The sequence below is a fragment of the Ricinus communis genome, chromosome 1 (assembly GCF_019578655.1).
Source record: "Ricinus communis isolate WT05 ecotype wild-type chromosome 1, ASM1957865v1, whole genome shotgun sequence".
Lineage (NCBI taxonomy): Eukaryota > Viridiplantae > Streptophyta > Magnoliopsida > Malpighiales > Euphorbiaceae > Ricinus > Ricinus communis.
This window is the reverse complement of record NC_063256.1, coordinates 4,345,820-4,371,998: the sequence shown is the minus strand read 5'-3', so window position 1 is coordinate 4,371,998 and position 26,179 is coordinate 4,345,820. Positions and strand designations below refer to the sequence as shown.

Genomic DNA, 26,179 nt, shown 5'->3' with positions numbered 1-26,179 from the left:
ATATTGAAATTTCAATAGGAGGCAAAAAAAAATAAAAAGAAATAGCCATTTGGGTTTAAGAAATTGAAAATAATATTGATCCATACTTTTAATGAAAGGAAATAAATAGAAAACAAGAAAAGTACAAAAACATGTTCTGTAGTTTGCACTTTTGTATTTAAACGATTTTATATATATATATATACAGTTCTTTTGCACTGTAATTACTTTTCATGAAAAAAACAATTGTATTACTCCTATATACAAACAAGTTATAGAGCTAGTAACAAATTCATGTGCTATTTAAAAATCAAAAGGCCTGCCATTTGATTCGACGCTAAATTATGAGACCAATTAAAAACAATTCCTTTTTAATTCACTACAAATTATACATAAACTCATAACAGGCTTAGCAAAAACTTTGATGTGAAAATGCCTCGTAAGGCCATTGCCCGATGAGAATTATGGACTGCTGAATAAGGCAAAGGCTGATATAAGACAGCTACAAAGAGGACTAAGCAAAACCCCTTGCTAAAACCAAATTAAACCCGTTTATTATAGTTAAATGAAAGAAGTTTATATACACTGCACTTTCAAAAAAATTTAGAGAAAAAGCCATTGCGGGGCAGTGGAAGAGGAAAGATCTGCGTATAAGGTTCAAGAATTGTTAGAATACTATTTAGCAGCGAATACGTAGTGCTGTTGTGTTTGTGTTTCTTTCAAGACTCCTTTATTTTAAAAAGAAAAAAAAATTCTCCGATTGTTCCTCTTAACTTATTTATTCCTCCATTTAAAAAAAAAATCATCAATGAATAATCCCCTTCTAAAGTCAGTTCAACGAGGAGCCGTAAGCCACAAAATAGCAACTTCAAAAAGGGACAAAAAAAGAAATTACAGTAAGTACTGTACTGTTGGTGAATGAAGATATTGATCGTAACATTCCATAATGAAATGATCATTGAACAAAAGTTAATTGGGAAGGATTTTAGTTCCATCGATCCCAAGCACCTGAATCATTAGCATCCATTCAAACTCCAATTTGACAGTCTTTATCGATTCCATTCCCTCCAAGTGGACTCCCAAACAGTGTTCACCATTAATCTCTCTTTCTTTCTTTTTTTATTCCTAATCTTTTTAGTGTGATCAAAAGAACCCAATTCGTACAGAAATAACACAAAAATGTCTAGTTCCATTGGAACTGTAAAAGTCCATGTTACATGTACATCTGAATGGTACTTTTTCTTTATTTTCTTTTTGTATGTCGTGGGCTTTTAGATTCTAATTCTATAGCATAATTGTAGCCTAAAAAAGAATAGAAAAAAAGGGTACTAACTTACCTATGCATGAGTGCATATTGCTTCTCAAGTAAGGTAAGGAGAGAGAGAGAGAGAGAGCTAATGGCCAGTGCCTAGAAAGCAAGGATCTGTGATGAAGTTTTGGCCAGCAATGATGGGTGTAGTATTTATTCCAATCCTTTGCAATTTCTTTCTGGGGGGCATTAATTGCACTATTTGTTATCAATCAAAATCAATAATTATCAAATTTTTCTTTTTAATTATTCTTCCTTGTTATAGAACCTGATTCTATTGCTTTCCATCTTTCCTTAATTCCAATCCAATTCCAACATCTAATCAGACTAACAAAATCTTGAACATGGGTTCTAGCCGAATATTTTCTTCTTCTTTTTCTTTAAAATTATTATTTCAAATTAGAACAGTTCAAAAATTAGACTTGAAGATGGGTAACAGTTTCATTTCCTCTAATTTGTGGCTTAGGTTTGATCTTGGAACATAATGCTTTTGTAGTTGTTGGCCAATCAACATCTAGAGTGTATGATTTCTTTCATAATATACAATCAATTGCTACCTTTAAGAAAAAAAAAAAAAAAAACAACACCACCACCACCCTAGCAGCAGCCTACCATGTTCTTGGAAGAGAGGGAAACATGGAAAGATATGATCACATGACATGAAGAAGAAAATAAAGGGTAAAGCAAGTTTGTGAGTTTTCAACTCAGTACAGGAAGAAGTTAAAGAGGAGGGGAGTGTAGAGCACACGGATTCAATAAAGTTCAGTTTTGAACATAATTTTAGCTCCACGCAGACTAATCTATCCAATCAACCGACTAACAAAAGCTTAAAAATTCGCCCAAATTACCTTTTTCAGGCCCCCCCTCCCCCCCACTGTTTTTTCTTATCTCTCTTTTTGCAAGTCTTTTCAATTTCGTGTTCTAATTGATTGACAGATGGTTATATGGCCACTAAACCACGTGATTTGATAAGCATTAACAAGTATTACGGCGCAATTTATTAATATAATCAGTTCTTTATTTGTGTTTTATATAATTATTGCTGTCATTTCAATTATAGATAATAATATAAAATAAATTTATAAGAGAATCGATAAAATAAAAAAATAATAGTAATTTAAAATATTTACATGTGTTGTTTTTAGTAAAACTTGTTATTTGAATGTTGTATCCGTACAATAAATATAAAACTATTTTATCGTTAATAATTATAAATATTATATAATTAGAATTAATACATTAGTTAATATTAAACTAAAAATATAATAAAATATTTTTATAATTAAAATTAATAAAAAATTAACTATTAATTATATAATAAAAATAAGGATTATACATCAATAATATTTATGTGCTAAAAAATAATATATATTACAAAAAATTTATGTATGAGAAATTTAATATATATATATCAAATAAATTATATATTTTTAATTTGTTAATTATATATATAATGGATATAATATTATTTAGAATTAAAAATTATTATATAATTAGATTAATAATGTAATATTTTTTAATAATATTTTGATTCATATAATACTCAAAAAAATCAAAATACTATTTTTAAAATATTATTTAATTAAAAATAACTTATTAAAAAATAAACCAATGAAAAGAAACTATAGAATTATGAATTAGCTTAATCCTAAATGTATAAGATTAAATATAAAAAAAAAAATATGTGTGAAAGTAATACAAATATCAAAGTAAAATCAATATGTAAGAATATATGAATATATAGGAATAATAATTTACTTATTTGACATATGTGCTTTTATATATAAGAAATATTAAGTCAATAAAACAAAACTCATAACTAGGAAGTAGAATCCAACAAATTATGGAGTTTTAGAAATAGATAAATCTTCACCAACAATTTCTTTTTACGCCAAATAATACATCTTTAATTTTGTTGTATTGTAACACATTAATTAGGTTCTGCTTTTGCTTATCAAACCATTTGATTAGGTTCTGCTTTTACTCAACATAGTTATTTGATAAAGAATTTTAGTTGAAGTTTAAAATACCTTAAAACTATGATCATGAGATGAAAAGAGTGTGGCGATGATGCTCCTTTGGAAATATTGCTGCCATTAAGTTGATGTTTTAGAATTTGTTGCTTTCGCATAATTATTTTATTTATAAAAAAAAAACACACATACACAGAATAAAAATAGGAAGCACTCATTTATTGGTAACATTTCTCGCTACCATCAAATTTGCAGGCAACCTTTTTAATTTTTGCACTAAATAATCATATATGAGGAACCGATTAAACTTTATGGGTAAGGAAGACGAAACTCCATCAGGATAGTTAACATTCTAATATCATCATTTAAGAAAACAATATAAAAGTAATAAAAACAAAAACACCTAATACACTTCTGGTTTTTTATTGATTACTCAGTTTAATATTTTAATTTAATTTAATAAGCATTTGAATTTTACTTTTTAAAATATTTAGATATTTTTTACTTTTAATTTAACCTTACATGTATCTAAAGTTTAGATTTTAAAAATATTTAAACACCTTTATACAATACATATGAATATATTAAATGAAGATAAATAATAAAAAATATCAAATATAATTAAAAAATTGAAATGTTATTTAGATTACGACAAAAGTTAGTGTGTTAAACTCATTAAATAATCAAAATTGATAAGCATAAATAGATATTTGGCCAAATAAAAGTAAGAATAAATGGAAATTAATATTCTCTATATTTTGGACGAGTATTTCCGACCAGATTAAATCCTAATAGGACATATATAAATAATTATAAATAAATTTGAGATTAAGTTATAATATACATGTCAAAGATCGGATCGAATTTGACCTTAAAGTTTATGTTACCCAAATTTGATACCTAATATCCATTTAAATGACATACATATATATTATGTATATAATATAAAATAATAAAAAATTAAGATTATAAAATTTTATTTAAAACTATATTTTTAGATTTTATAATTTTATATTTTATTAAATTTTTATTAATATATTTTATAATTTAATTTTTATAAACAAATTTATAAATTGATATTTCTTTAATTATCTGAATATTTATATAAATAAATATTTAATAAATAGAATACTCGTTATCTATTTAATAATTACATATTAAATAAATTTTTTATCAAATTTAAATAATATTACTATTAGAATTTAAAATATATTTAAATAATAAAAATAACATTTAAATAAATTCAGATAATTTCAAATATAAATATATTTTAATCATATTCATATATTTTTAAACATAGGCGTACCCCCTAACCATTTCTATCTATAATGTGTGATAGTGATGCATCAAATCTTATACCAACAAAAGATGAATGGCGGGGTCCACAGTTCAATAACTAATCCATTGCGTTCAAGATCTCACCACGTGTCGATGTGTGAATTTTTAATAAAATCAACAGAATATAGTTTTACAAATTGCAACGAACATGCAATATATTCTTTCTTCTTCTCTTCTTTTTCTTAGAAGAAAATAATTGTCATTTTCTCTCAAACGATAGCACTTTATTTTTATTCATTCATCAAATATTATTATCTTATTTTAAGTCATATAAATACGCTTTATATATTAATTAGATAAAGATCTGCTTCTTGAGCGGTTATAATAAAATAAAAGTTAAGAAATTATAAATTAAAATTATTATAGTATAAAAACCTAATAAAATATAAAAATATATAAGATAATTCAATTTCAAATTTAAAATAATAATATAATTTATAATAAATCTATATATATATATATCAAACATATATTCATATATAAAAGAATTTATATATAATTTATAAAGATCAATTTATGTATATTGTGAGAATTTAATAATATTTCACATATATAATATAATTTTAAAATATTAGATGCAAATAAAATACTAGATATATAGAGATTTAGATTTTTCGCTAATTATTTGTTTTATTAATTTAAATATAATTAATAAATATTAAAATATTTAGAAAATAAATAATTTAAAATTTATATACATATTAAATAAGTAAGCATAAATAAATAATCGTATGTGTAATTTAATTTTATAAATAATAATAATAATAACAATAATAGTAAGAACTATATTATTTGGTTTGACTTTTTAAAGAAAATACAACAAATTTATCATCTCAATTTAAATATAAGTAATAATTTAGAATGAATATAAATATGTGTCTATATTATATAAAAGAAATTCATAAATATTGAATAAATATATAAAAAAATCCATTCAACTTATAAAAGAAAAATTTTAAAATAAAAATTATATACAATTAACAATTTAAGTATTTTTTATTATTATTTGAATATTTAATAATAAGCTATTTTTAAATAAATAAAAATAATAGTTATTAATTTTTTTAAAAAATATAAATCTTCATTAATAGAAATTTAAAAATATATCTTAAAACAAAAATGAAAGCAATAATTACATTCAAGAAATACATAAAATAAAATTTTATTTAAAAAGTAAAAAAATTCTTCAATGTTCTTCAAGTATATTGATGAAAAAATTATTAATAGTCGTTGAATATCGTTTAGCTTGGTATAGGCTCTTTAATATTTAAATGGATACAATTGTATAAATATTATCAACAACCTTTCTATTACTTTAAAAAAATAGATATTGAAAAGATCTCATGGAGATGATGAGGATGAACAAAATTTTTATAAAGAAAAATTTAGAAATTTTGACTCAAAAATAAAATAATAAAAAATATATATAGTATATCTAAACAGCACAGATAAAAAATAAAATAAAATGTAAAAATATAAAAAGACATGAAGTGGCTACCACCGTAAAAATTAATAAAAACCAACGCTAAATTTTGAAACTTGTGAAGAAAAGGAAGAAGAATAACAAAAGAAAGTAGTTTTTTTATCTCAAACTTCTAAATAAAAATTTAACTGCCACGTAGAAGGACAGTTTTTAGTTTGGCAATGCCTTAAAATAATGGTCATTAATTGAGAGATAATAAAATATAATTTATTTATTTAAATATACAAAAAAAACTAAATTTATCATAATACAATAAAAATTATAGAAAAATTAAGTTAAAAACATAATTAAAAAAAAAGGAATTTAGTGAGTATTAACAAACATATATAAAAAAAATCATTTTAAAAAAAATTAAATAAAGAGTCAACAATGTAATTATTTTTTATTATTATTATTATTGAAATATATGATAATAAAATAAACTAAAATAGGCTACTAAAATGATAGTTATTAAGTGATAATTAGTAAAGAGTTACGTAATTTTTTATTTAAATGTTAATAGATTAATTCCCTAAAATATAAAAATATTATAAAAATTATCCAAAAAGAGATATAGAGATATTTATGGTCAAATAATATCATATTAAAGTCTTAAATTATAAATATCCACATATGATTTTTTAAAATTCGAGTAATATAATTTTTTAAAATAAAATAATACGATAAATTAAAAATTAAAAATCTCTATTTCATATTTATACAATAAGGTTGTTGAAATTCAGGAAAAAAAAAACTTGCAAAACTAACTACTGAAAACACTGTAATTCATCTAATAAAATGTTGAAGAATTTCAAACCATACTTTACCATTAATCATTCAAACCATAAAATAACTATGTTAATAGCTTTATCTGAATAATTATATCATAATAGAATTAGCAGAAATTAATAAAAGAATTATTTTTTAATTAATTAGTTTCAAGTTTGAAGTGTAAGGTGACCCATGTTTCTTTACACATAAATCCATTAATCATCATCCCTATTATTTTAAATTATTTTAGTAGTGGTGGTATTCTAATAAGTTATAGGACCTTCGATAGGCCTATCATTAATAGAAAAGAAGAAGAGAGGGAAAATAATAATAATAATAATAAATAACCTTTGGTGTTTTAGAGAAGCGAGAGTCAATTAAAGATAAAAACACAGCCGAAGTTATAAAAATCAAAGATGCGCGTTTATTATTAAATATTACTAACTCTCTTAGCGGACCAAAGTCGTTGTCACGAGTGTCATCATCAAAATAATGTATTACTTTGGGTATTTGTCCTCTTATTTATTTATTTATTTTTTCTTGAGCTGCCTATGCCTTATCAAAGTCGGTTGCTTTGGTTAGGCGAAGTTCACGGATTTCTTATTCTCCTTTTTATTTGAGGAAGATATAAAGTTTCTAAATTTATATAGAATAATATATTTCAAAAATTAGAATTAAGAATTAAAATATTATTTTAAGAGAAAAGACTTGAATGTGACATTTGCCTAACGTCTTTTCCTTTTTAGTTAAGGAAGAGAAAAATATTCCACTTTAGAATTTAGCATATAAATTATATGAAAAATGCAAGAAAAATAAAATATAGTTTTTAATAATAAAACATCGTTTATATTTCTAATAAATTGTAAACTAATTAGAACTATACCGTCAACGAATATTTTTCTTTATTACACAGTTAATAAGAATTATGTAAAATTATTATTATTAATTAATCTATGTTTTTATAACGCGAAATAACGGTGTGGTTTTTTTGGTTACGTGTCGCTCTCTTCTCTCTCTAGAACCAAGAGTATACGTCTCTTTTGCTGACCTTGCCACTTGGCTTTTTGACTGTTGACTTCATTGCCCCAATCTAGAGACTCCAATTTTCTAATTTCCTTCTCCAATGATAAAGATTTTTGTTTAAAAAGAAAATGGGTATTACCCAAATTCGGTATAAATCTACTCACGCGGAAAAGGGCAAAAAAGAGAAAATGGATTTGAGCCTTTATGTTAAACAGCCGAGCCTATACGTGCATATAGTATTTAGCATGTATTTATATAGAATACTATTTTATGCAGATATGGCACATTATTATATATTATGAATTTATAATTTTTTAAATTCAAATAAAACAGTATTCCATTTCTTTTGCTCTATCTAAAGATTAAATTGTAAGAAAATTATTTTTATAGTTCTTCTATGTTATAAAATAAAATAACTGAAAAAGTGCAAATAAATTAATCATTATAAAAAAAATTAGTATATAATTCTAATTCTAATTTTTTTTATTAACTCTGAAACCAATCATTGTTGTTTTGTTAAAAAGAGACACTGTTATATAAATTTTAAAATTATCCACTTCCATATAGTATATAAAAATCATAAATTTAATTCATTGAAAATACAATATATGCAATGAAAAATAATTCTATTATAGACGGTAATAAATATGGTCGTGTATACTTTAAAAAGTATTTTTCTTGTTATAAAGGAATTTGACTTAATGCTAATAAACTCAATATGTCATATATTAGCAATTAATTAATGAGAGGCATTTCAAACAAAAGAACAAAATAATTAAGAATTAACATATAAAGTTTATACATAACATATAGTTTCAAATTTGAAACACTAAAATAATATCTCCATACAATAAACTTTGCGACATGTATCTTGATCACATGGGATTTAATAATCTATAATATTCCTATTTAGATTATAAGAATTTATAGTAATCTGCGCCCGAAAAAAAAATTTATAAGAATTAGTTATAGTCTTAAGAAATTTATTAGTCTCTTTAAAAGATAATTATATACCTCTAACTCCACATGAAATTTTAAATTTCATACATTTATTTTAATTTTAGCATTTTTTATAAAAAATTTATCCTATTTTTCTTGATATAGGTACATTTTTATTTTAATTTATTTTTTTATATTTTTAAATGAAGAATTATAAATACTTATTTTTATGAGTAATCCTATCATCTATATTTCTTTATTTTATATTTTACCTATGTGATGGAGCATCTGATATTTTTTTATATTTTAAAATTAATAAATGACTTTATAAAAGTATTAGATATCATATTAAATAGGTGATAAGTTAAATAAATAATAATAGAATATTTTTTATCTTTTATTTTTATATATTAATAATCAATGATATGGTAAATATTATATGGGGAATACAAGTAAAAAATGTATGGAAAGAATTTAAATAGATATAGATGTGTGATGTACATGTATTTGTTTTTTTAAGTCAACATATGGAAAAACACATACCAAATATCTTTGTCACCAAATATACGTTGATACTAACTCTTGTGATTGATCTATGACGCATATGGCGTCAAAAAGCTGTGGTCCGAGTCATAATATTATCGAGTATTTATTTTATTAACCGAAATACTAAAGAGAATTTTAAATATTATTAATTTTTCCTTTTTTTTTTTTTTTGTGTGTGTGAATTAATAGTATGATTTTATTATATATATGTGTGTTGATAAATCAATAGTCAATTTTGACAAAATACATGTTTAAATATGTAAATTTTGGTCATTTTATAATTCTAACATTTTAATTTTTAAACTATATTTAACAAATATTTAAATTTTATGAACGTATTAAATAATCCATATATCAAAACGTATTTTAATAGTAGAAAAAATTATATTATCTACTAAATAATATCAAAATTTATATGAATTTTAAAATGTTGTAATTTATATTGACTTTTAATATTTTTTATATTAACTAAACAAAAAATATAAAATTAAAATTGATTTATATAAAAATATATTAGTATGTAATTATATATAAAAGTCATATATTAAAATAATTTTATAAATAAATATATAAATACATTAAAAAATCATTTAAAAGTGACTAAATAGATAAAACTTGAATATGTGCAAATATGCAGCTGGTCCGATTTTATATTTTTAACATCAAACATCTACCCTGTCTTTCTTTTCTTATTTTTTTGTTATTAAAGAAAAAATGATGGGGATAAAGAAATAACCAAAGTTAATAGTCGAGAATAAGCAAGAGAGAATACTGAAATTTATTAAGATTTAGGTGCAGTGGAAACCAACTTTTTATGATGTTAGAATGGGCCCTCGCCAGATAAAACCCAAACTAACATGCAATCTATGTCATGTAAACTACCATACATGTCACATGGGTAGCCCCCTCCAATTAACCACACCCTAAATTTCACTTCTCTTACACTCCAAAACAAGAAACAATCACAAACCCATCAAGTTAAAAAGCTACTAAAAGCAATTTACTCTTTTAATTTGAAAAAATTAAAAATCATCCTTATTAGTTGCAGGAAGGAGACAACATTTTAACAAGTCATTTTATTCAATAATTGGCTAAAAAATGTCCCCTTTGCGTCTCTCCCTTTCAAAACCCATATATAACTAAAATGCATAAAGCTGCCTATGACAAATAACGAACCCTTTTATGACATGTCGCTGCCGATGATACTTATTCATTACTTTAGATATAAAATTTCCATATATACAATACTAATTATTTTCCATCCTCCTAAACTAATTGCGTGTTGAACTATTGCTACCACTCTCTCTCTCTTTTTCCAAAGAAGCTGCTTTATATATGTCCACACAACTCTATCACCTGTAATTTTTTATAAGGGATTATATGTTAAAATTGAAATCAACAGAAAAGTGATCGAAAGAGAGTTCTCCTCTTTTTAATAAATTGTATCAAAAAATTAATGAGTTCCTAAACAGTTATAATAAATATCAAATTTTAATAAATAATAAATAAAAATGTAAAAAATTGAGTTATTTACGATCTTAAATGTAAACATATAAATGAAGTTGAATAACAAGAATTCAATGGATGGGTGTGTTTTGAGTTAAGGTGGTTTGTATTTTGTGTTTAAGCAAGTATGCAATTAGTGATTTAACACCTTTCTCACCGTCCAATAATGGTTCACATGACCACACGTCTTTATATAAGTGAATAAAACGTGGCGTAAAGGGATTGGGGGAAAGGTGCATCGGTCGATGAGGAGAGATTATTATAAGTGGTTAGTGCACGCCAGAATCTTTTTGTTCTTGTGGGTTGGAGATAGTGGAGTTGCTTGGTTTTTAAGTTTGTTTTATTATTGTGTGTGTTAGTACACATTTTAATATCTTCATTATGTATTTTATTACTTATTTTTCTTTTTAACACTTTCTGTAGACGATGTTTGCACGTGGCAGTGTTGCGGTTCTTACTGTATTTCTAGATCTACTTTAATCCATTTTATTAGTTCATTTGTAAGATATTTTCTGTTTGTTTTTGGTTTCTTTTCCAATACGTGTGATCACTCTCTTAAATTTATCTGTCTATAGTTTCAAACAATAAACTTTATACTAAAAAGAATAAGTAGATTTTTAACTAGAAAGACAGAATAAGTAAATCAATTAACAAACTTTTATTTTCAGCCACCGTTGAATTCAGAATAATCATCAAAACAGTTTCTATAAAGGTAATATACAATAGTCATTCTCACAGTGAAGAAACAAAGAATAGTTCCTTCCAGTGAAATGCCATCTCCAAGTTTTTATCCATAAGAATTTCCAATTTATTCCACAACACATTTACTCTAATTTTATATTATATGATCCCAGAAAGAAATTATACAATTAATGCTGCTTCACGGAAAACTATAAATATAATAATGCATTGCAGTTATTTTATTAAAAGAAGAAGGAAAATAAAAAAAAACAAACAAAGGAACCTCTTATAATCTCTATATGGGAACTGTCCATTCATCAAATCTAGAAAATGCCCCAAAAGGCCAAAGTCTAAAAGAAATACGTGTAGCAAAATTAGTAAGCTACAATTCTATTTGCATAGCATAATTAGCAATATTCTTAGGCCACTGGCCACCAGGGGTATCAATCCCTTTCACAAATTTGTTTTTTTTTATATATATATATATATAAAATTTTATAATAATCATCAACCCTACGACAACTCATCCTTTTACTTTAGAAATTGGGTGCTGCAACACCAAAAGAAATTAAAAAAAAAAAAATCAGTACCTTTTAAAAATTCAATTATTTGTATATAAACCATATGAATCATCATCATCATTATCCTCACATTAATTTAAAGTCTACTGTGGAAGCAAAAGCCGGCACAGACGGACATTCTCCCATGTGTACTGCTTCATTTTTCCAACTTGCTACAGAGGCGGCCGTATAAAATAAAAATTATTATTATTCGACAATACTGGTGTGTTATAGATAAAATAATTACAGACGATTAATTAGATTATAAACAACTGGAGGAAGATAAAGAAAAAGTATTGCTGCTTTTTGAACATTTACTAACCACTGAGAGTTGCCCACGTTCGCCGACACGTGGCTCGTGTATCTAGATCGCTGTCTTTTGCCTCTCAATGGTCGCGGGCTTACCCAAAAATCTATAGCTGACACGTGCAATGCGTGTAGCCTTTTTATTTATAGCAATTGATGCTCCGTATATATAATGTGTCACGTGCGCCGCACGAGTCACTCTCTCTTTATTTATTTATTATTTCAGGATGGTGGGTCCTAACTTTTCCTTTTTGAAATTTCGGTCCTCGACGACGCCGTCATGTGAGTAGACACGCAAAAAACGGCAAACAACAATCCAAAAATTGCAAACTGCAAAACGCAACAACATACCTCACCAAATCCCAAAATTACCCTTTTTGTTTTTTGTTTTCAATTTTTTTGGGGAGGGGGTTATATAGTGTAAAACAAAATTATCCTAGTGCTCGAAATTTTCAAATTCGGACGGTCAAAATACCGAGATTATACTAATTTGACCTAGTTTTGGGCCGTGTGATGATGTGAATATTGAGGAGACGTACTTGGAGAAAAGTCGGTGGGACCACTACCTACTTGACGATTTGCAACCATATCTACTGAAGAGCTGACTGTCAATTTTTAATATTTTCTTTCCGTCTTTAATTTTGTATGGTTTTTCCATTATAAAAGGATAAATAGAAAAACTGAGCTAAATTTTTTTATATATTTGTAACATATAATATTTAATCACAATAAATCTAGGCTGATTAGATTTTTATTTTTTGTCATTTGATCTTTTAATTCTTTTCTTATTTTTATATTTTTTGAATAAATATTCAAACCAAAGAAAGTATAAGGCATATAAGGAGAATATCTGGAAAAAAAAGGAAATAAAAAGAGGGACAGAAAATGACAAAACCCACCGCTTTTAACATTGTTTGCACTTACGTTTGGTATACGGTTTGTCCATTCAAGTCAGAGAATGAAAGAGAAAAGGAAAAAAAGAAAGAAATAGTAAAGTAAAATTAAGAAATAAAGCTTTGATCTAACTTTTTCACTGTACCAAGATTCTCAATTATGATATTTAGACTTTTCCATTATGGACGCTATAATTAATATATATGTTTCACTGGTGTCTGTCGGCATCTGTTTTCACTCTTTTGGTTGCCTACTAACTCAAAATTATTCACCCCACAAATCTATAAATAATATCACATTTTTAGAAAACAGTTACCGAATCCAACTACAAATTATAAATTGAAAAATTTTACGAACTCAGCCATTACAAAATTATATATAAAAAATAAAATAGTCAATTGTAATCAAGCTGGGAAGGCAAAAAAAAAAAGAAAAAAAAAGAAGAAGAGGCCTTGACTTTGTTTTAAAACTGCAGAACCATATTTACCGACAAAAAGAAAAGAAACTGGCGGCTTGAAATTAGACTGCCAATATGAGAATTCTTTGTTCTCTGCTGAGAGGTAAATAATGAGTGCGCCCATTTCTATCATATAATTATTCTTAATATGAATTTTAAATACTTTTAAACCAATTGTTGATTTACACTATATTTAGAAAAATAGGCCTTAAAAACTAAATAAAGGTAAGGTTTTAAAAAATAAAATAAATTTTATATTTATTTATTTAAAAATAATCAATAATTAATGAAAGTTCTAAAAAGTAAACATATAATTTTTAAATTATAATCTCATCAACCCACAAATTTAATAAATTGAGATTTAAAATATTTTAGGAGTTTTATAAATTTTTAAGTCAATAGTACTTTTTTCTCGAACAAAAATTGGAATTTTAAACTGTATAAAATATATAAAAATCTGAAGAAATTTTACATTTCAACAATGCTCTTCTTTGAAAAATATATTTAATTTACTTCAAATTTTTTTAATATTTTAGAGAAGCATGTTTCCTTTTATATTTTAAAAATATTTTTATATAATGTAAATACATGAATCCGATATGATCAAGTAAGAGCTATTTTGATTTAATTTAATTTTTAATTTTATATTATTTAAAATTATGAGTTTTTGTTTTATTAAAAATAATATTTTTATTTAACTTTATACAGAAATATGAACATAAAATTTATCTAAAAGGAGAAAAAAAGTTATAGCAAATATGATTAAAAAAAGTAAAATATAAATTATATCTGATAGTTTTTAAATAATTCTATTTCTTAAATGATAAATAAGAATTACTTAATAAGAAAATATATTTAATAAATATTTAATTATTTATTAGACCAATGTTGTAATTATTATTATTACAAATACTTATAATTAATAAAATTTATAAAAATAATAAATTATATAAATCTAGATTTTAAATATAAAAAATAATCACACATATTACAAAAAAATTATATTTAACATTATATTTAATAATATTATATTATTTCTATTTAAAATAGAAAAATGAAACAATAGCAATAGCGATTACCATCTTAAATAGCCAAATTACGAAGTATAGTTGGATTAGTAATTGAAATATAATTTATTTTTTTCTATTTTTTTAATTATTTTTACAACTGGAGTCTTTTTTTTTTTTCCTATAACACACAAGTATTTGAAACTCTGAAAATAAATTGCAGTATTTACACAACTAATCAAATTAAAAACAACAATTACGACTGGAACTTGGGATTATGATTTGGTTAAAAATGAGAAGACGAGTCAAAAACCTCAAAAGATATGTAATATGGTCATAGTTGATAATTGTTACGTAAGTGTATTGCCAAATAAACCCTTTTTGACCAAACTGTATGAAATTTTCAGTGTGGATTAAACTGTCATTTCGAAAAAGGCTAGCGCCGCGTTTTGAGAACCGTTTAGCTGGAACAATAATAAGACTAGACCAGGTCAAAAGGCTAATTAAAAAATAATAATATTTTTTGTTTTTGATTTGGTTAATCTCTCCTATGAGATTTTCTCAAGGGGTTTTGATCTTGATAATGTGACTTCCTGTTCTCCATTAAAGTCAGCTTTAGTCCAATGTTTGTGTTCAAAATTATAAAGAAGATAATCATAATAATAGGAGTTCCACTGTGAACTATGATCTAGTCCATCCCAATACATCAGTTAGGCAATAACCAAATTATAATATATATATATATATAGTCAATTTCAGACTATATTATTAGAAAGCGATCTTTAAAGTACTAATTAAAAGTTATGTATTTTTTTTTTGATTTAATAGAGGAGCATATAATTTATAGGTGGTGTATAAAATTATATTTGTTTGCAATATGAAGTCCGAATACTATATATATAAATAAGCATAGCCAAATAAAAACTTCCGTTCATGCAATCATAATTTAAGTTCAAAATATTTAATTTTTAAAAATAAAAATTAAATATATATTATAGTAATATTTCGAATTCAAATGAAAGTTTACAGAAAAAAAGTTTTAATTTCAAATCATTAGTCAAATATTAATAGAAAAGTATAACTGTTATTAATTAAAATTAATTAATAAGTATAAGAATTATTAAATATATATAAATATTAAAGTTGCTTTTTTCCAAATCTTTTTTCTGATTAAAAGTTCCCAGCTCAATACTTAAAAAGGAGAAAAAGAAAATAATAATTATCTTGATTTGCATTTATTACTTCCATAGATCAATCTTAATTTACATATAAGTTTTATTTAGGTTTAAGAATAAATCTAAAAAAATTTTAAAAATATTTAAAAGAAAACAGGTCAAACAAATAGTCAACTTGTTAAATTAAAACCGTTGAAGATCAAAACAAAAGTAGTGAATCAAAACCGTGATGTAGAATAGTTCCTTGTTCTGTATTTATTTTGTTCGATGTTATTTTATTTTTGTAATATGACAATGTTGTGACCAAATGTCTTTTAAATGTGTGTCTTCATGTTTGCAGTTATGTTAATCATATTATAAAATAAATGAACAAACCCATAATAATTCATATTATAGATTTATGTATTTTGTAAACTTTGTCTTCTATAAATAAAATTGAGTTTTCTTTTCTATCTATTGCATTTTTAAATAATTAGTGGCTCCTGTATACTTTGAAAAACTAAGCAACTTTAATCTTGGCCTAACTTAAAAAATTAAGTTTTTGTCAGGAATGAGTTAACTTGTACTTCTTCCCCAAATTTGAATTTTTATTATTAATTAATATTTTAATTTAATATAGAAAAAAATGGCCGTCAATTATGAATGAATTCCATAATTTAGATATTCTAATTCTATTTTTATACTAAAAGCAAAAGAAAAAAATCACAGTTAGCATTAGATTATTCAAAAATATGTTTACATAATAGAAGATATTATATTTATATCTTTTTATTTTTATAACGAGTTATTATTTATTTATAATTTAAAAAAAAGGGTTGAATTTGATTAAAAAAAGATAATATGATAAAAGAAAAAGGTCATATATTGCTTCCTCTCATCTTTCGTGTTTTTAGAGCAGCAATATTATTTTCCTAATCCACTTATTTTCACTATCTTTTTTTTTATTTGATAGATACATATTCCTATATCTATTTTATATTGTATCGTTTAGGAGATCCATTCAATCCTTCTTCCTAAAATTATTAAATTTCTTATCATGCAAATTTTGATGATTATATTCATATATTGTCATAAAAGAAAAGATTGAATTCGTTAATATTATTAATTAAAAAATTAAAATCACATAAAAAATATAATATATTATTATTGGTCAAATTTTAAGTGTGAATAATTCTTAAAATCTCTATAATTTTAACCTAAAAAATAGAGTTATCAAAATTAAAAACACCGATGGGTGATTAAGTTTAGTCTGAACATCACTTTTGACCATATCTAATCATTATTTGAGTTTGTTGTTTGGTAGATAATTTAATATGTTAAATTTTGATTAGAGATATTTTTTCACAAAATAATCATTTTAAAAATCTCAAACTCGACGTGTATCACATATCATCACATCTCTCAATTAATTGGATAAGAAAACACCAAATAAAAATCATGATTATAAAGGGCATAATAACACAATTTGACTAGTCAAATTTGGAGGTTTAAACATGCTTAATCGTCCAGTACTTACCTGATGGCCCCACCAGGCCATCATAAAGCAAACGAGCCTATCTGTCCTTATTTTTTCCGCGACACATTCCATTACAACCCAAATATCAGCTGAGATCCACAAGAACGAACGCGAGAAATCGACTGCAGCCACGGTAAATTATTAAAAGTTAACTGTAAATAAAAGTAAATTGCACACTACATTACAATTTAGGTTTTAGGTTCGTCTTCAAAGATTTACCTTCACATAATTAAAATTTATCTCTAAGAAAATCCTATATTATATTAAAAATTAAGATAATATAATTATTAACATAAATGATTTGTTCTTCAAAGAATTGTTAACATATTTTTAAATTTGTGTTGTACATAATAATTTGTTAATATGTTAAAGTTGAGATATTTTTAAAATCAACATAATAATAAATTTGTAGAATTATGTTTATTTTTTTGAAACAAATACCTAAATTTAATATGCTTTATTAATTAAATTAATATACTTTTCTTGCATATTACTTTTGCAAATAATGATTAATTAAATTAAAATATTTTTTTGTGACCATACTCTGAAGTTGTAACTTTTTTCTAATAAAAATATGAGTACGGAAGACCTAAATTATCAACGGGTTTTCAAGCACGTTGAAACTTCGTCGTACAGAGGGCTTTTAGAACGTTTTCCTACACGCACAAAAAGACGTGGCCATAACGGAGCTCCGCCCGCCCCCATGCGATGACGGACTTAAAAGGAGAAAGGGCAGGACAGTGAACGAATTTTACATTCTCCGTCAACACGCCCCTAAGTCAACACGTGTCACAACCGGCATTTACCGGTTACCAGTTCTCTAAATATTGTTAATTTAATTCATAAATTATTTTTAAGAATTTTCTCCCCCCAGTCAACACGTGTCTCCGCTGCAGCAAACCGGTTACCGGTTTTCAAGATTGTATAATTCGGTCCCACCGTCATATATATCCCACCACCAGGTCCACACCGTAGCACCACCGCACCACCACCACTCCTCATTCTCACTCTCACTCTCACTCTCTCTCTCTCTCTCTCTCTCTCTCTCTCTCTCTCTATGTCTAAACAAACCAATTAAATAATAATGATGATAATACTAAAAGATTATGTAGTGGACATAGGGTAAACATTTTATAAACATAATACACACATATATATATAAGTTTATAGAGGGTAATATTAAAATGAATGTCATAAAGAGAAATAAAAAGGGATTAAGAGAGAGAGAGAGAGAGAGAGAGAGAAAGGGACCTCTAAAAGATTTAGCGCTGTGAAAGGCCAATGCCAAAGCTGCCTCTGATTTGCAGAGAGAATCCAAAGGACAAGTAATAGAGAAACAAAGAAACAAAGTATTAGAAACTAAAGAACGCGAAGAACAGAAGCAGAGTGATATAGAAAGAGAGATATTGAAAATTCCAATCAAGTCCTTTCTCCTCCTCATCTTCCTCCTCCTCTTCTTCTTCTTCTTCTTATCCAATCCGTAAGTCCCTGCGTTATTATTCCCTTTCTATCTTCTCTTCTCCTCTTTTCTCTTCTTTTGTTTTATTTTTATTTTTTATTTTTCCTTTTGTTTTCTTTCTTTCTTTCTTTCTCTATTCATTTCCTTCTCATATATATATATATATATATAGATTTTGTGACTATAGAACTGTAAACAGATCTAATTCCAATACTTTTTAGAAATTATTTTGGTTTGTATTGGACGTTTGGGGATCTGGTTATAGTTTATTCCTGAAGTGTCGTTTTTCTAATTTGACATTTTTTAATCTTCGGTTGGTTTCGTTAATTGGGTACTTAATTTTACATTTCCAAATTGAATAATTTTAATTTGGGATATTATTGGTTTCTTGCACTTAGACTGGATCGTAATTTCATTGGTTTCAGATCGGTTCTTATATATATAGGTTCTCTCTCTATATATTTATTTAATTTCTATCATTGAGACCAAACACCGGCATATCAAAAGAAATAACCTTTACTTTCTCTCCTCTTGATTTATACATCAAAAGCTTCATAATTTCTTCCTTGGCGTTTCTGGGGTTCACTTTGGTCCACAAAATCAATTACAAACATACAAGAATTTGAATTTTTTTTTTAGTTAGTTAGTGTTCTCTTTTGGAAGAGAAGATAACATGAATCCTGTTTGAATAAAAACTCTCTTTTTAACTCTCTCTGATTCTGTAATATTGACTGCTACTTTTTGGGGGCTTCAGGTTCTTGAATTTGTCTGGATTTTTGTTTCTTGGTACAGTAAATGCAAAAAGGACTTGGACTCCTTTTGATATTGGGTTGATTGATTTATATTGCTTCAACTGGCCAAATTACAGAGACATGTTGGAGGGTAGGTCCTGTCTGGTTCCGAGGTTGTTTGGTAGCTCCTGCCAGCCAGAATCTCAGTGGTCTTTCATGCCTTTCCGGACCAGCGACAAGCACCCTCTCGACGGCTCTGAGGATTATCGACCTATTAAGTACCGTAGACTATCAGATTCCCGTGAAACTACAGGTGAACAATCTGATGATGATAGAGCAGGGCAGTCTTCTGATTCTGATCCCCTTATTGACGCCATTGGCCGTGACATGTCTATCAACTGTCTCATTCGCTGCTCTAGGTCTGATTATGGTTCTATAGCTTCTCTCAACAAGAGTTTCAGGTCTTTAATTAGGAGTGGTGAGTTATATAAACTCAGGCGGCAGAAGGGTGTTACTGAACATTGGGTGTATTTCTCTTGTCACTTGCTTGAATGGGAGGCCTTTGATCCCGTTCTCCGCAGGTGGATGCATTTGCCCAGGATGCCTTCCAATGATTGTTTCATGTGTTCGGATAAGGAGTCATTGGCTGTGGGCACTGAACTTCTTGTATTTGGTAAGGAGGTGATGTCCCATGTTATATATAGGTATAGCATTTTGACTAATTCGTGGTCTACTGGGATGGCTATGAATGCTCCCAGATGCTTGTTTGGCTCTGCCAGTCGTGGGGAGATAGCAATTTTGGCTGGTGGTTGTGATTCTCAGGGAAACATCCTTAGCTCTGCAGAAATGTATAATTCTGAGACTCAGAAATTTGAGACTCTCCCGAGCATGAATAAGCCAAGGAAGATGTGTTCAGCAGTGTTCATGGATGGAAAATTTTATGTTATTGGGGGAATTGGGGGAAGTGATACAAAGCTTCTCACATGTGGGGAAGAGTATGATTTAGAAACAAGGAAGTGGACTGAAATTCCTAACATGTCTCCTGGGCGGAGCGGGGCTGCCAGAGAAATTGAGATGCCTGCAGCTGCTGAGGCTCCCCCTCTGGTAGCTGTAGTAAATGATGAACTATATGCTGCTGTTGACATGGAGGTGAAAAAATATGACAAGGAGAGAAAAGTATGGCTTGTGGTGGGAACATTGCCTGAGCGTGCAGTCTCCATGAATGGTTGGGGTCTCGCATTCAGGGCATGTGGAGATCGGCTTATTGTTATTGGTGGACCTAGAACTCATGGTGAAGGTTTTATAGAGCTTAATTCGTGGGTTCCGAGCGAAGGCCCTCCACAATGGATCATGCTTGCGCAAAAGCACTCAGTTAACTTTGTCTATAATTGTGCTGTGATGGGATGCTGAGGAGTTGATTATGGAGGCACCATCTGAGCTTTAATGGTGCCTCTTGCTAATCGGATGTACAAGATTATTGGATTGTCATACAACACAGGTGTCTTGCTAATGGTAATTTCCCCCTTATTTTCTTTTCTTTTCTTTTAATATCTTTTCCCTTTTGTTTGGGGGATGGGGAAGAAGTTCAGATTTTACTCAAGATTCAATAGAATGTTTTCTTGGAAGGAAGTCTTGAGAATTTTTTTTTCCTTCACAACTTTATTTACATTTTCTTTCATTGGATTTATGTCTCCCCCATTTTTAGTGACATGAGAAAATTGAAAGGTTGATGTCATGTAGCAAAGAAATAGGTTTAATAATGTGAAGTACCAATACATTTGGTAGATTGTCATTAGAGTTCGCTGAAGCAATTTCTTTTTCCTTTTTTAAAGAAACAAAACTAGCACATGGGTTAAATGATCCTTAATTTTCTTTGCATTACCTTTAAGGGAGGAAAATAAATTCACGGAAGTTATTATCTTGGATGATGGCTTATGTATTAATTACGTTTAGCATTCAAATGATGGGCTATATATCATAAAATTTTCTGTCGCAATTTATTGTGTATTCTTAGGGTAACTTTTTATGGATTCTTCTATCATATGTTGTCTGTACTGATTTGTGATATGCAGCCTTTAACTCGCCAATCTGTAAGTTCATTTATTCATCATGATATGTGGAGAACTTTTGCATTTGATACTGCTGAAAAATAATATTATATCAAGTTTAGGATTTATCTATGGTTTCTATGGCTATTGACCTTTGACATGTTGATTAGCTTTTTATCTAGTTAGTCATTTGATGCTGGTTCCTTTCCTCTTTTTCTTTGTGTGTTAAACAGAAGTTAAAGGTTATGTGGCTATAATTTCAAGCTTGAGAAAATTTCCGTCCAACAATTAAGTTTGTTTATTCATGTAGTTCATCGAGTGTGATAGCATTTATTCTGTTAAGTAGTTCCTAGGGTTCAGCAACCAATTAATTTTATGCACATGCATGCGCTCAGATATGTATATATATAGAAAAGATTGTGCAAGTAATTTCTAATGGAAGACATAATTGCAAGCTTGGATTTTGTTTTCCTTATCCGATAAAATATCATTCTTTGAATTCCTAATTGGGTGATAGTTGAATGATGAACGGTTTGTGAATTGGAATATTTTATACAGCATCTGTAACCAAAGTGTTTTTGTTTATCTGAACATGTTGCTGAGATACATACTGAGTACTGAGGCTGAGATAATTTACTAATCACGGTAAAGAATGAACATTCCAGTTCCTAAATATTTTTAGGGTTAAGAGTATATCTTTCATGAGAGATCTTCATTTAGGATTTGTGCCGATGTTGTTTGACCTTGATAAAGTCTTGTCATAGAAAAATATTAAGCATTGAACAAATAACAACATTGAAAATCTATGATCTGCACCAAGTAGGGCTGACTTGCTTTTTATTCCAGTGGATAATTGTAGGTTATGATCTTATGGATCTTATACCATCTATCTCTTGCGCATGGGAGAAAGAAACCATTATCTTGCTTGTGAAAGTCTTTTAAATCTTCTGCAGTGTTACTTCATTTTTTTTTTATCTCCCGTATTGGGAAGGAAAGCCAAATTTTCATGTACTTCTATATTTCTTCTCTTTATTGATTATCTGGATTTGAATATAGTTGCAATTTCATTCCTGTAGTTCTGTTTCTCCTTTACAAAATTAGTATTTATGGATGTAGCTAACTAGCTTATGTATTTTATTGTATATTGGTTGCTTTATGGCGTTCCTATGGTTCTTTTAAGGTTTTGCTTTTTCCTGAACAATTTGAACATTTAAGGCAGTTATTTGAGCAGCTCAATATTTTTCCTGATGGCATTTTTACACACCTGCCTATATTTCTGGTCAGCAGTGGGGTATTCACGTATTATCCAGTTTTATGCCATTTGAATGTCTTGTTTTCTTTAATGTAGAATCCTTCTACAATCTATGCTGTTTCCTATTCCTTCTCATTCTCCTTTGCTGTGCTCGGAAAGCTATTAGGGTGGGTAGAATTATATTTAGCCTTGTTATATGTTGCATCATTTTCCACGTGTTGTGTCTAGCCCTTTGACTAACAAAAAAAAACATTACTTTCCTTATTCCTTCCTCTTTGTGAAGGGAATAGTGAAAAGATGAAGTGGGAACAGAAAAAGAAGTATGAGTTGCTTTCTGGTTGAAAACGTTTCAGGAATCATAAGTTAGATGATCGGATTTCTGGTGGTGTAGGTTTTTTTCCCAACTTCTGCCTAAAAGGTTCTTTTGTGGAGTCTTGGCCATCCAATTTCTTAGAATTTATCTTTTGTCAGTGCGATAAGTTTCGCTTCAGGAATTCTCTCTTAGGTGTTTTTCTTCTTTTCTTGCTGCTCGTTTTCTTCTTTATGCATCATAGATGGAATTGTCTTTCTTATGCAACTATATTTCTTTGCTTTGAGGCTTCTTTTGTTTTCTTTTTTTTTTTGGGTTACTTAGGTAACTAGGTTTTGGGGATTTCCTTATAAACAAATGGCAGACAAGGTTAGTTTCAACATTTTAGAAGGAAAGAAAAGCTAGAAAACTAAAGCTTACTTTCATTTGCATTTCTTGGATGATAAATTTTGCTGGCACTTATGAAAGTAATGTAGATACTGTCCGCACATCTTGAACTTTTGTCAACATTGATGTCCTCGGATATAATGCTATATACATTCTCATGATATGATGCTTTTCTTGGATTAATAGTACTTGTCTCTCTGCAAATCTTCTGCTGAATGGTTTTAGTGTGATCACCTTTTGCCATCTGGTCTATTCTTTATTTGATATTGTTTGCTCGGAAACTACCCATATATTTTTTTTGTTTACAGGTGTTGGTAACCTAATTGGAGTCTTTGTATTTTTATTTGCTGGTTGTTATGTTTAAGAAGTTTTATGCTTTTTAGCAGCTTTAATGCTAGAATTGGCTAATTCTAAGATAAAATCTCTGGTCTATGGTTGCCTTGGATTTGCTCTGGAAATTGTTATCAGATTTTCACTTACAGCTAACCATTTTATGGATTTAAGTTGGCTAGATAGGCGTGTGGTCCTCTTGAACACATCTGAATTTTCTTAGCCTCTTGAATTTAACAGATCTTACAAGCCAGCAGGATAGACGTCAAATTCTTATAACTTTATATGCTTTGTTCATGTATAATTAACCATGGGAAGTATTACCCCTGAAAGCATCTGCAATTTCTCACTTAGCTTGTGCAAATTTTTAATTGAAAAAACCTAAAAGATCAATTCTTCAAGCCCTCAAAATGAAGTTTCTCAACTGTAAATCAAGAATGTTTCAGGCAGAAGCAAAATAAAATAAATCCAATTATGAATTTCTGACAACTAGTGGTGTAGCGAAGATGGATTCCAAAAGTCACTTAAAACAAGTTCATATTTGACGCATCATTTCATATAATAAATATTACTTATTTCCAAAAAGATATCAATTCAAAATTTTAAATTATTTAATTTACATTATCTAATAGTCTAATTAAATTGGATTCTATTTTAATTTTTCTGTTTTTCTATTATTAATAATTATATTAAACTATATAAATAGCTAATTATATATTAACAATATATAATAACTGTACAGTCTTATAGTTAGTTATTTTAGGAGTTATTAACTTTATATATTATATGGAATAATATAAAGTTATAGTAAAATATGGTTGTCTTTGATTGGTGGATATCATATATTCCTGAGCTTTTGAAGGTCTGTTGTTAGTGTTACTTTTAAAGAAATAGCAAGTTGCTGAAGTAGAATCCTATTCCGATTGTGATGTTGAGATATGTCAATTTGGAGGAGAGGCGTTATTCTTTGCAACAACTTATTACATTTGTTAAAAGCACAGCTGTAAACTTTTTATCAGTTTATTGTTATTGAAGCAATTGTCCAGCCAACATTTTAGAAAATGGAAACTGTGTTTGAATAGAGTGCGACATGAGCTTGAAGGGGTTTTAGTTGGATAAAGCAAATGATGGGTGGGTATTCTGAAATCTTTTCTTTCTTTCTTTCTTCCTTTTTCTTTTCTTTGAAAAAATAAAATAAAAAAGAAGACAGTCCTATAGATATTAGATATATACATATATATGCATGTGAGTATTGGTGGATGTGGTCCTGTTTGATGCTCTTCCAGGAGCAGAAACTGAGCGAGCATGTTGTCTATTCATTCCCACCCACAACGTTTTCATCATTTCTTTTGGGAAAAGGAAGAAAAAGAAACGGAACAAAGGAGGCAAAATCCCTGGACAGTTGGTTTTTCAGGCATCTGCAGTAGATTCTTGCTTGTGTTGGCTTTCTTACCAATTCTATCTGGTTTCACTTTTAATTCACAAGTTCTAGGTATCAAATTAGTTATATATAACTATTATATTCTGGCGGTAATACCACTTTGGTGCAATAAAACCCTGTGTCATTTTTTCAGGGAAAGGACTCTGAGCTTAGGATATCCAACAACCACTACCAAATATTTGGTGTGAGGGGGTGCGCCCTTTATTAGATTTAGGCATTGCTGGAGCAGTACTACTCTTTTCTTCCGCTCTAAATAATACTAATTCCTGTATTTCACTTGTCAGTACCACCCCAAAAAACATCCATGACTTTACAATACATATGTGTTTTCTCACAAAAGAGTTGACAATCCTCCAGCAAATTAAAGTGGGCTAAGCCTTCAACTCACCTGTTTCTGCCCATTGGACTCACGACCTTGCGCAGCCTTTGCAAAAATCTTAATATCCTGCTCCGCATACATGGCACATGTAAGCTGAAACCGAACTTGGCTAGGAACGTCAAAAAGTCGGACTTGGCTAAGCTTGCTAACCCAAAATTGGTCCATACTTAATACTATTTCGTTTTCCTTGTTACCAGTCATTAATATTGCCCAGAATTTATTATCTTTATATTTCTAGTGCTATCTTATTGAATATGTCAGAGCAAACTGGATCTTTAATAAATATTAGACAAAAAAAAAAAAACTTGGTTATATGCTTATTTTTTCAGCTATATTAGCTATAGTTTTCTGTATTGTTTTGTTTTTTTTTTTTTTTTTAAATGCCGTTCTAGAACACCCA

General features: G+C 27.7%; 1 protein-coding gene and 1 long non-coding RNA gene across 4 annotated transcripts; both read left to right on the top strand.

Annotated features, from left to right (window-relative positions):
- The first annotated feature begins 18,601 nt into the window (after positions 1-18,601).
- LOC8259329 (F-box/kelch-repeat protein SKIP11) lies at positions 18,602-21,439 on the top strand. 3 transcript variants are annotated; one of them, XM_048374652.1, is made up of 2 exons: positions 18,602-18,922; positions 19,770-21,439. In XM_048374652.1, the coding sequence occupies exon 2, from the start codon at positions 19,774-19,776 to the stop codon at positions 21,040-21,042; it is 1,269 nt and encodes a 422-aa protein (XP_048230609.1). In that variant the 5' UTR covers positions 18,602-18,922; positions 19,770-19,773; the 3' UTR covers positions 21,043-21,439. The 3 variants fall into 3 exon arrangements, with proteins under 3 accessions (XP_048230609.1, XP_048230604.1, XP_048230607.1); XM_048374647.1 differs by having other exon boundaries at positions 19,694-21,439; XM_048374650.1 differs by having other exon boundaries at positions 19,656-21,439.
- A 3,223-nt stretch (positions 21,440-24,662) lies between these two features.
- LOC125369253 lies at positions 24,663-26,179 on the top strand. Its single transcript, XR_007214883.1, has 2 exons — positions 24,663-25,451; positions 25,534-26,179. It is a non-coding gene; the product is annotated as an uncharacterized LOC125369253 (long non-coding RNA).